The 12652-nt window shown below is 35.6% G+C and overlaps 1 protein-coding gene across 1 annotated transcript in view; it reads left to right on the forward strand.

Moving 5' to 3' along the window:
- Positions 1-12652, forward strand: part of rngtt (RNA guanylyltransferase and 5'-phosphatase) — a 92817-nt gene that overhangs the window by 37071 nt on the left and 43094 nt on the right. Inside the window, exon 11 of the mRNA XM_032585648.1 lies at positions 2723-2887. Coding sequence (XP_032441539.1) covers positions 2723-2887 — 165 coding nt within the window. The remainder of the gene's footprint in view (positions 1-2722; positions 2888-12652) is intronic.

Genomic DNA, 12652 nt, shown 5'->3' on the forward strand with positions numbered 1-12652 from the left:
TTATATTCTCCCAAACAGAAACATTCGGTCTTTAGAATCACAACAGAAACAGATAAATTAAGATATCTCTGTGATTTGACTAGTAAAAGCGAGCTTCTGTCCCTAGTGATGTTTTCCTAACAAAGATTTTTCCTTTGCTGTGTTTTCCTCTTGAGCTGGCATGGACAACACAAGCCTTGAATCATCCACACTTACATCTTGTCCTTTCCTGATGACACAGCTGACAGATGGTGCTAAATGTGTGGGACATGATACCAGCTGTTGCTCCAGGAGAAAGTAGTGTTACTGCTGTCACCTTGTGTGGAAAAACAAGCAATTTATGATTTCTATATTAAAAAGATTTCTCTATGAAAACTTTCTAAAATGACTTGTACATTTATAAGCAACATTGTCAAAACAGTCTAAAATTAAATAAAGGTCATGAAGACATGATTCTTGATATATCAAAATGTTACTATTCATCTCTTAACTAACATTTGTCTATCATCTAGCAGATACAATGATAGAAAGTAGAAATTGTGGATTATAAATTGTTGCATATTTATTTCCAGATTCCTCGCGTTTCTATTCTCAGTGTCTGGTTGTATTGTCAAATCATTGCCTAAATTTCTAGGCAGTAATCCAGACTTGCTTTCTTGTTATATACGTATGTGTGAGCTGTACATTTGATAAAGTAAATATACATGCTTATTAAAATGCAGACTACCTGCCTACAGAGATCAGTTTATTTAAATTGATATTCTATGAGATTATTTGGGGTTTTTCCTGCTTCATGTCTGCAAAGCACAAGGCTCTACAGGCTTGTAATAACATCTAATTCCAGCTAATCATCATCTATTTCTTTTCACATCCAACTGGAGGAAAACTGGGTTTTGTCTTCCCATCTAAAGTCAATATAATCCTCTCGAGAAAAGAAATGACCTTTTACCGCAGAGCTGGAGCAGAATACTAATTCACACTTTGCAGCGCAGAACCCGCCAATACACATCAGAGAGTATTGATTAACAATACATTGGTTTAATAGTCGTAAAAGTGCAATTGTTCCACATCATTTTATAATTTTGGTTGTAAGACGTTTAAACCTCTTTTCATTTTGAAGATAATTAATTTTCTGTGGGGCTATATTTTTTATTTCCTGTGAAAACATTCCTGAAAGATTGATGATACATAATTGCTTTCCATTAGTAATTTTGGACAATATTTTACAAAATACCTCCCAAGAAATCACATTGCAGATCACAAACAAAAGACATTTTGTCCATATATTTGACTATTCCGAAAACTTTTATTATTTAAATACGTTATTCATAACGTATTTAATCAGCAAAAAAAACAACTAATTTAATCAGATGAAAATGTTTTAGATGCAGTTATATATTTAAAAGGAATTAAAACCATATATATTTTTACATAGACTCTCGCAAAGAAAATGTATTGCTTCAATCAAAATTTCTTCATTCAAATTGTTTTGTCCAGCTAAAGTATGTTACTCGTACTGTTTTTGTCTGTTTTTTTAAGGGTCCGCCTTCTTTTGAAATACATTTTCTCTGGAATTAAAAACATGTAACGGAATAATAAAAAAAAGTTGAGGTGTATTAAAGATAACAGCTGCCGGCTTTCTATAATTCTTTTCGAAGAATTCAAAAAATAATATCTATTTTATTTGGAGTTTGAATCTTCCTTATAACTTGTGAGAACTATTAAAAGTCAAAGTTGTCATGGACGACGTTTGTTTTCAACAGGTTGACATCCATTTTTTTAATCAGAGTCAGTTTTATTGAGTCACTATGCTATTTCAGAAATAGATAAATGGCAGCAACGGTCTGTTGATGCTTTGCAGCAGACAGGTTGGATACATTGCATCCTTTCTGCACCAGTTAACACTGAAATAAATACGTTGTCATGTTTGTCGTTATATGTTCTAATTTTCCGCTCAAACCTTGTTATTTATAACCTGCAACAGAAATTCAGGCTTTTTGTTGCTCTGTGTGGCAACAATCTGTGGCTTTACCAGATGGGTTTCAGTTCACCTTTGTTCTGTCTCGGTGGCCATGTCTGTTTGAGAGGACAGTAGGATTATTTGTGCAGGACAGCAGCAGGTCTTTGCTGTGATGTGTGGAAGGTCTCATCGTTGTCACAAAGAAGCTGTGTTTGTAGGGGTGTATTGGAATGTGATAAATTAAAGGAGTCTTACTGCCTACTTCTGGACACTGCTCTTCAAGGCAACGGAGTATTAGGAAAATATTTGATGCACCATTTGATTTAATGCTGAAAACTGCAGTATGGATATTGATTACGATTACCCAATTTTCCTGTCGCTTGCTTTTAGTCATTTACAATAAACGCTGTGCCCACTGTTCTATGAGTTTTAACGACCTATCTGCTAAAGATGTGCAACATGAGTGCATTAAGGCAGGTGGAGTCCATCCAAATATCAGTTATTACTTTAAAGATATCCTAAACCACATTTTACTACAAACAGGTATTTACTGCAGACTAATATTTGATATACTGTTCAGCTCTACTTAAGAAAAAAAATCCTGTTGGCCTTTGGTTTTCAGTTTTCAGCATTAGCTACTGATATTCACACTGCTAAGACTCCTGAACAAGACTGTAATTTTTCATCTAAGTGGAAAGAGAAAGAAAGAAAACAAAGGAAATAGACCAATAAATTAGAGTGTTAATTTAAAATTGAAATGTGTTTTTGTTGTGTGTTTTTCAGGGACAACCTGTTGGCCAGTGTGATTTTAATATTCGACTCCTGTGCATGGAAAAGGAAATAATTTCTCCACGTCAGGAAAAAATGAAGCTTGGACAGATCGACAAAGCCAAGGAGCCCTTCAGTGTCCGAAATAAGCCCTTCTTCGACATCCACGCGTCGCGCAAGGTAACACTTTCAGCTTTCCAAATCCTTCCCCTCCCTTTAACTAGGCCAGATGTGACCCAGTTAAGATTCATCCTTTCTTTTGGTCATGCCAAAATGCACAAATCCTATCTCTGTTGTATGGGGCAACCTAATTATTGTACACATACACTCGTATGTAATCTGTCAGTTGCATCCCAGATTTTTCCTAGAGAATTTATTTTCTAGGGAAATAGCTCTTCAAGGACAAATTGGTCTCAAGAGAAGGAGATGCAGATGATGAAACATACTTTTTTCACCTTTGTGCTATGGAAAGGATGAGCTCTAGGGAGGAAAAGAGCACTCACTTGAGTGTCTGATGCCTCGGCTATTTCCCGCTGGGTCTCATCCGGTGCAATCTCAAGTGATTGGAAGCCAGGATTACAATACATTGCCTAGATCTGTCTTCTTTGTGTGAGCTTGAACACACATTTCTTGTGCATTTTAGCATTTTTGTTGAATTTACGAGAAATATTCCCTGTTATATTCAGTAGTGTTTTTCTTGTCTGAAAATAAATAAATTATCTGCTGAGGTTACAAAACAGTCAGCTGAAAGCAGCAAAGCTTTTATCGCCTCAATGGCTGTTAAGTCTTCCTCAAAGGTCTGTGCTCTCGCGCCTTCTCTAGGGTCTACAGGGGTTCAGAGCACAATTAATTTTGTGTTTGGCTCAAACAAAGATCAGTTGGAAATCTTGGTATGTCTTGCTGTGACCTCAGATGATCAAACTGCAGTGAGGGGGTGATATTTATGCTTTTTTGTATGTTTTTTTTTCGTGTCTCCCAACTCCAGTTTCTTAGAGTTGTCCATTGTTGAAATTGTTACCTCAGGTCTAACCCTGTGCTACCCACATTTCTAAGAATCCTTGTGAAGGATCAACACTGGAAGTTTTTGGGTTCATTTTGATGAAGATATTCTGGAAGTGAAGTCACTGGTACGCTGTATGGCTTCTGAGCGCCCCATTGTGTCCCTTAGTGGCCATCTGCTCTCTGTACAGTCCTATCTCTGTTGTATGGAGCATTGGCTAAGGATAACTGGAATCAGGCTCATTAATTCATCCCAGCACAAACCTCCACTTCATGGTGTATTGACCACAAATTCCTTCTAGGGATATTTCAGTTGTATGACAACTTTTGTCTGTTTCTAAGCTTCTGTTTTTCATCTAATTCACTTGCACATTTAGGCTGTCATTTCCCCACCAATTGGGGGTATTTTTCGGTTTCACTTCCTCCACTTATTTTACAAGGAACCCTTTTGTTTTAGTCGGACTTGCACACCAAGACAATATGATAGTGTATTTTGGATTTTCCCATTGAATTGACAGGAAAGTGGAAATAACTTCATTTAGCAGCAACTGTATATGAGCTGTTCTGTTCTTTTTTTTGTAAGGTGTTGTGTAATATGCACTAAATATAAGAATTTTATGGGTAAATTTATTAGTGTGCTAATGGTTATGAGATCCAAAAATCTGTGGAAATGCGCACAGAATTTATAAACCGTGAGGTATAGTTTTGATGGACTCAAATAAACTCAGATATTGCATTTTGTCTTAAAGACAAATAGCCAAAAGTATCAATAATATAAGATTAAAGACTAAAATAATGGTACATTCTCCCTCTGGGCCTTATCATTGCTGACTCAAATAAGCCCAGATATTTCATTTTGTCTTACAGAAATTTACTGCTGCCCCAAACATAATAAAAACACTAGTTAAAAAGTGTCTAGTTTATAGTATATATTATATATACTATAAACTAGTATATTTGTGGCCACACTTAAGGAGGTGTTTTTTTCACCTCCTTTTTTATGTAAAGAAACATTCTTAATAGATGTCTTTTTTGTAAAAGGGGAATGTTAAATTGACTTAAGACTGTATTTGTTAGAGACTCATGTGTTCTCCTTTCTGAATTAGAAATAAATTCTGGGCTGGAATACCAGGCCTTCTTTTACCCTTTGAATTTAATAGTATTGGCAATTTTCTAAGAGGATTAGTTTACATGGCGGAAACCAATGTTCCCTCTTGGATAACAGAAATGAGTATTAGAGTTTCAGGCTGTATTAAGTAATGATTTTTACAAAAAGCTTTCATTCAAGCATGTAGATGGGGTTTTCAAGGTTCCTGTATACAAAAAAATGTGGTTTAATTCTTTAAAGTGTGAAACATTGTCATGTATTGTAATGACTAAATATTTATAACCTCAACTCTTCAGTGAATGGCCCTAATTTGAATCATTGTGTCTTAAAGCAAATGAAATTTATGGTGAATATATTTGAATAATATATTGATATATATCAGAAAAAAGGGAAAAATAAAACAAAATTTAGTTTGACGTAAAGGCATTAAAGCGGCCCCTCTCACAAGTTCAGATTGATAGAAATAGAAAACTAAAACTGGTTCGTATTCAAGAGTCAAATGTCTTATCGAAATTCTGTCCTAATATTGCAATAACATCTTGGGTATCACCTTATTACAGCAGTTTAGATTAAAGCTTATTTAATATTAAATAACTAGTAGGAAATATTCAGGTTAAAAGCACAACATAGTGAAACGGTTTTTGTTCCGATACAGATCAAAATTTAAGTAAAAGCGGCAGTGAATGCATGATGCATGAGATAAAGTAATACGATGGGGTGATTTGAAAGATATTTGAGTTGCAGTTGTGTAAAAGCTATAGCTGTGATGCAAACGTGCCGTATACATAACGTGTCTGAGTCACAGTGTTTGTGCTGCATGTTTCCAAAAAATCTGTGGCAGCCTGTTTTATCTCCACATCAAAGTGTGTGTGCTACTGTGTTATATTTCTAGAAAGGTGATGATGGCGCATTAAATGCCAGATGTGTTTTAAATCTGATCATTTTCCTGCCTATGTTTGAAAATTGTCAGCACTCAATAAATAACAAAAAAATATGAGGAAAAATCAGCATTCACTTCTGGCCTTTGTAACACTTGCATCCTCCTCGGTTTAGATTCAAGAAGAAACTGCATCTTTTCTCTCTCTCCTGCTCTTGCACCCACTCACCCAGGGAAACATGTTGTCTGTTGTATAAGGGCTTATGCTGCTTGGAAGAGCACACGACATAGACTCGGTGACTAATGTTTGTTTACCTCTGCAGCTTTGAGAATTTTTAGTTTTTCCTCAAGCCTCCAAGACATTATGCAACAACTGATGATGCAGGCTGTATTCATACACTAAAGGTCAGACTCACTGGCGAGAGAGTATCGACTGTAGCGACTCGTTTACTTTTGCTCCGCTTACCTGCTTTCCTTCTGCCTGCCAGGATCAGTTAATTTACCCAAGGAAAGCAGTGTGCATTCTCTGGGTCAGGTCAACAGGTGCTTTTAATGCTTTTTGAACCACTGTGCAACAGCTGTGCTTCATCTTTATGCCTTTAGTCTGCTGTACCTTTACCTCCTTTTGACCTTCGGGGATATCTTGACCTGCTATGATAGACTGACAGGAAATGGTGTTTGCCTTTTTATAGATTTCTGCTCTTTTGATTTGTGGCCACACTTAAATGTTTCTGACCAAACAAATAAATCAAATTAATATAAAAAGCTATTCTTAAATAAGTAAAAAGGACTCCAAGCCAGCCTGGTGCATTAAAAAAAAAAAACAAATAAAAAAACATAATTGCCTTCTTAATATGGTGGTTGTTCCACCCTTGGTGACAACATTCATCTCTAGGCTTTGCTATAACTTGTGCTGAGTTTTTTGCATCACTGTGCCCCAATCTTCTTTGCAGAATTGCTTCAGTTCAGCCTCATTTAAGGGTCTTTAAATATAAAAGATCTGTTCAAGGTTAAGCAGAGGTATTTCGATTAGATGTAAGCTCAGACTTTGATTAGGCCATTCCAAACAGTTAATTAATCGTCGTGCTGCATAACCCAGAGACAGTTGATCGTAATGTGACAGTTTGACATTCCTCTTGTAGGGTCTTCTTGAAGAATTTATAGTTCCATCAGTTATGGCAAGCCGTCCAGTGCATTTTTGTAGTAGTACTACTTTTGTAGCAGTATGTCATGCATTTCTATTAATAGGTAATTAAAAAATTTAATGGGAATAAAATCTATTTGTATTAGAATACATTTTTTTTCTTAGAATACAATTAGAATAGATTTTTTTATACTTAAAAATCTAACTATTGATTTTCTTTGTGCATTTGAACTGCACTGTGATTGCAGGTGTTTTCTAGCTTGACATAAAAGAGGGATTTCAACTTTTATGATTCACTTTTTCTACAAATGCAGTTTCATATAAACATGATGATTGCTTTAATTACATTTTTTCTGGATCACTTGACTTCTTAATTTCAGAGCTTGTAAACTAAGGATAATTTCAATGCTCCAATTTAATTATGTATACTGAGCAATTCAGCCTGCATGCATATAGACAGCTATTAAAATAGTTTTCTCCTGAAACGCTCATAACCCAGAAAATCGGATTTACCTCAGCCTTCTGGGTTCTATTTAAGCACCTTTTCGTTTATTCTAATTGGATTTTTTTTATTCTTGTAGTCCTGTCTACCTGGTCTGTAATGATTAAGGCACATACCTTTCTTTAATACAGCTCCTAGCAATTATTACTGTATTAAAGAATGTTCCCTTCAGTGCAGTAGATTTAAAATAAAGAACATATGGCTTTACTTGTACCACCAATCACAAAAGAGACTACTTCAGGTATGTCAAAAACTGTTTCTATTAAGGTAGTAAATGGAGAGACGTGTATTTTTATAAAAAAAAAAAAGAATCTAAAATGTTTACTTCAATTTTGGTTGACAAATTGAGAAAAACACAGGCTTTTTGTTTCTTCACTCAAACGGTACAAAAATAAAAGGATTGCGCCTCACAGAGCAGATGGATAATGACACATAACACACTGTGAAAGCATCCCTAAAGCTTTCTCTAAATGACTATGTTTTCATCCACACAATGGAAAACTGGAGGCAGCTGCAGAGGAATGCTGTAGAGATGAACTTAGTTACAGTAACGACCACTTAAAGCATTTCAGGGATGGAAAAAGGGTTTTTGTCAGTGTTGGTTTGTCCAAGTACTTTGGAGCTTGTTAAAGAGCTTTTTGACAATCCCCTGTCACTCAGCAGGTTTCAACACATCACTGCTGTGTGGACAGGTGTTTTTTCTAGAGGCAGTGTGACAAACTATAGGTAAACTTCTTGTGGGGACTCCGCAGAGTCCGCAAAGGTGGACAAATCTGGACCGGTTAAAGTCACACCTGTGAGAAAGGGGTGATTAGGTCATGTATTACAGTTTTCTAAAGATTTTTGCATAAGCACCTTGACACCATGACACTGTAGCTTCTACAGTATTAACAGTTATCATGTTGGTAGATGCTCCTGCCAGTGGATGCCTAGTCTACAGTCCTGGCTGCACCTAAATGTGTCGATTTCTAAATCCAGCATGTCTCAAGTGAAGATGTAGCATTTGATTTTTCCTGTTTAACAAGGAAACAAAATTCCACTTTTTACCTTTGTGCCAAACTAAAATGGTGCATGTCATCTCTTCTCTGATTTTTATCTAGTTTGCTCACTGACAGTAAGTTTATTTATTTTTGATGTATCAAACACTTGTAAAATTCTGAATGCAACAGTATATTTGCTCATATTCTTTCTTGTTCCTTTTTTCTTTAAATGTAAGCAAATAGGCTAGTCTGTTGTGAACTTAATACAGTGTCATGATATAGACTGCACTGCATATAAATTTATGGTACTTTAGAGCAAAGTGTCAACAAGACACTCTGGAAGCCGTAATATTCATCAGTTATGATCAGACAAGACATTTCCAGGACTAACTTTAATTTGCTTTAGGACTTCTTTGAAAACAGAGAAACCCTTGGTAAAAGTACTTAGGATTTTGCAAAGCATCACACTAGTGTTTAAAATCATTTCCTGCTGAGAACCAGTAGATGTGGTTATCTTTAGGAGTGGAGTATTTCTGAATGAAACATTAATTGGGTTTGCTTTTAAACAAGACCTGAATAAAAGTTTGGCTCAATTTGGTTTAATAAGGTTTGGGTACGTCAATGTGGGTGGGCACATTTTCTCATAGGATTACTGGAGTGTTTTTGTTAGAATAGCTTAAATTAGGAGTCAGAAGTCTAAAGACTTTTGTTCATTGACCCCAGTGCACCACAAATGCATTGTGGTGAAAACCAGTAAAAGACTGACTCATTCAGAACACCTGTGTTATGCACTTAACCCGTTTCTCTAAGCCTTTATTCCCCATTGCCTGGGGAAAATGTATAACTTCTTTTCTGCAAATGTTTCTTGACTATTTGGATTATATGCACAAAAAGTAGGACAATAAAATCTCATAGTTGTTCTCTCAAAATATAAATTAAGCTCTGCTATGTAGCTTTTTCAGGGTTCTTATATATGTTTGTATTTCAGCACCGCTTAATTTGATTTTCCATGATGTTGTGTGTCACATTTGATGGATTTTGGACAAATTCTTTACCTTCTGGTCAAAACCTTTTCCTTTTAGACATCCTGCCAAGCCCCTTGAGCTTCAACACAGATCAGATACACTCTCTTCCCTCTGACAGCTTAAATACAGCAGCATGTTGTTAGAGCTCAGTAAGGAGCTGCCCCTCGGTTGTTGGCTTCTCAAACTATCCGTGTGCTGCTTGAGTGTGACTGTATGTCTGCAAGGGTGTGAGCTGTGTGCTTGTGGTATGTAGTTTATCTTTCCTCTCCTGAGCTCTGGCCAGTGATCTTTACCTGACAGTAGTGTAGCCTGAGTAAAGTCATGAACTGACCAATGTTGGAGTTCTCCAGCAATGTAACTTAAATCACTTCAAGAGATTTGTGTAAACCTTAAAATTATGTAATTCTACCATTTAAATTTTTATAGCACATTTAAAACCAGCTCAATTGGCTATTAAGTATTAATAACATTCAGTAAATGAACAATCCATATAAACTAACATTTTTAATTGAAATAAATAAAAGGTTTCTTACAGCCTCTGAAATGAAATGGGGCTTTTAATGTTTTCTGCAACTCTAAAAGCAGACGGGAGACTGTTGTACAGATGTGGGTTTACCACTGAAACACTCTGTCAGCTCTGTTTTTTAGTGTGAATCCAAGATTGGCTAATAGCAACTGATTTGTTGACCCCAGAACTCTAAGTGGAGTGTGAGGGCGCAAACATCCTGACGGTTAATCTGGTGCTGCACCTTTTGTACTCTTAAAAACAAGCAGTGAAACTTTTTTGGAAGTTCTTTTTGATCAGAAAGCCTATTAATGAGTCACAACCCTATAAGCAACCCTAAAACCAACCTTTTTTTTGACGCCTATGAAGCTTTGAGCTTGGCTTTTTGTTCATTTACAAACCAGAAATGCTAATGTTTGAACAGATGAATGAAATAATGTGTGGAATTTGGAGGACTAAAGCCCAAATAAGTCAGGAATTATTTTCAAAATGACATGTATGTTGATCAAAGAGATCTAATCTTGTCTGTGATGCTATAATGCCTCATAAATAATGTTTGTTTACTCTGTGTTCAATGAGATTCAAGAACTTTAATGTTTTTCTTCCTTGTCACACCAAGTAACTGCATGTATTATTTTATATTTTAATTAATTGAAATCCCAAATATTCATCTAAAGATTAACATTTTTAAGTCACAAGAATTCTCCAGACTGCATAACCTTATTTGATTTTTTTTTTACCAAGCCCACACTCTCACCGATGTGGATTTTCATTTAATAGGCAACTGCACACTGGCTTCAGAGGGCCATTCACATTAGGATCGAAAAGAGCCTTGAGCCGCAGCCCCATGCTCTGACTGGAATATCAATCCATCCATTCCAGCTTTGATTCAGCCCTTGCATCTAAGCCTCATAAGAGCTGTGAGGATGAGCAGACATGAGGAAAACACAAAGGCTTCTGGACAGGAAAGTGAGTGCGAAATATCTGAGTAGGTGTGCTGAGAAACCAAATTCTGGTGAAGTATTAAAAACGATGGTGCATAGCTTTTTTGCATATAACGTAAATCTTTTTGAAGCTAATTCCAACTTCTTATTATTTTTAACTGAATGGTCATTACATGAGTTTTATTAATATCAATTAAAATTTTCATTTTCCCCCCACAGTAGTCTGTTGGTTGATATACAAACATACATGTTTATTATAAAACATCCTTACACTATTCATGTCATTTTCTATGATTGACATTTGATAATTTAATGTTGATTACATGACATTATTTATTTTATTCATTTTTTGAAACCTGCTGTATTTTAATCTTAGTTTGTTTGGTAGAAGTAGTGAAACGGTTTAGCATTCTGTTCATTCTTGCACAATTAGTATTCCAGCTGAGCATTTAGAGCCCATAAAATCCACTTTATTAGTCACAGAAGGAAATAGTCATTTTAAGCTCAAGGGCAAGTTCAAGTGCATATTTACCCCCCTGATGTTTGGTGGCAGCAACACATGAGATGGTGTTGGAATATGTAAAGACTTGAACTGCATTATGACAAGACCGTTTGATTTAATCCCAAAAGTCAATTAACCCTGTGATTTAAACGTCTGTTCTACTGAATAGTAATGGTTAAAATTCAAGCAAATTCTTTAAAGCTTTCATGTGTTAACAGTTAAGATGAAGGCATGAGCTCAAATGACACATACTATTTTACTTTGCCACTGTATTTACACAAAAATGTAAAGCAAAATATACAATATAATTTTACTGCTTTTACGTAAAAATTATTTTCAATTAAAATAAATACTATAACTCACTGATTATTGCAGTGTTATCAGGTCTTTATAGCATGTTTTAATACATAGACTTTCACAGAAGTATACAATAAACAGCTTCTAAAGTAATGGTTTGAAACTGTCTGTGAAAAATAACAGCTTTTTATAGTGCAAATACCACAATTATAGCAAGCTAACACTAGCTGGTTAATTAACACGCATAGAGCTGGTAGCTAGCCTAATGAAGTTTTAAAACAGTTACCTTAATAAGAGTGATGGATGGCGCATGACTGGTTTTCACACCTTGGCAATCCGTGTTTCTTAAAAGTGAGGAAAGTGGAAAAGCAGGCCTTCATTGCTCTATGCTCCATGGAGAAGGAGAATATCAAAGTCACTGTAGCACTTTATTCTTTCCTTCCACTCATAAAGACAAAGTTTTAGTATGACCTCTAATTTTAGTGGTTTGGGAACAATAACTTTTTAAATCTGTGGTGTATCTTGAGAGTCTTATTTAATTCTTAATTTAAGAGTGCCTAACTGACCAGTTTCAATCCTGGATACTAGAGTTGCACTATACTGTATGTTGAATATGCAAAACTTCAATTACAGAATAATCTTTGCATTCATACACCACTGACTGTTTCGCCTTTTTATAGTTATGAAATAATATATGGCTCACTAACTAAGTATGCAGTATAAAATTAAATAAACTGACTCAACTATTGATTATACAATGGGCCTTTTAGTTGGATTTTACCTTCGAGGGAAGTTCAAGCTTTTTATTTCCTCCTCAGACACTAGCAACATGAGGAGACACAACAGGGTATGATTGCCGTCTCAGCTGGTCCTTGACGTTGGCTTGGTGTATAATAGTCCTAAGAGTGCAGATAAGTTGAGGTTTCAGAATAACTATTATCTGAGGGTTGTTCACCATGCTGAGTGTTTCCAAAGTGGAAGTAGAAAGCCAGACGGAAAAGTTTTGCAAGGAAGAAGGTTGTTCAGTTTTTCTTTCATTCAACTCTTTGATCCAGACAGTAA

This window comes from Xiphophorus hellerii, chromosome 15, assembly GCF_003331165.1.
Source record: "Xiphophorus hellerii strain 12219 chromosome 15, Xiphophorus_hellerii-4.1, whole genome shotgun sequence".
NCBI classification, from domain to species: Eukaryota; Metazoa; Chordata; class Actinopteri; order Cyprinodontiformes; family Poeciliidae; genus Xiphophorus; species Xiphophorus hellerii.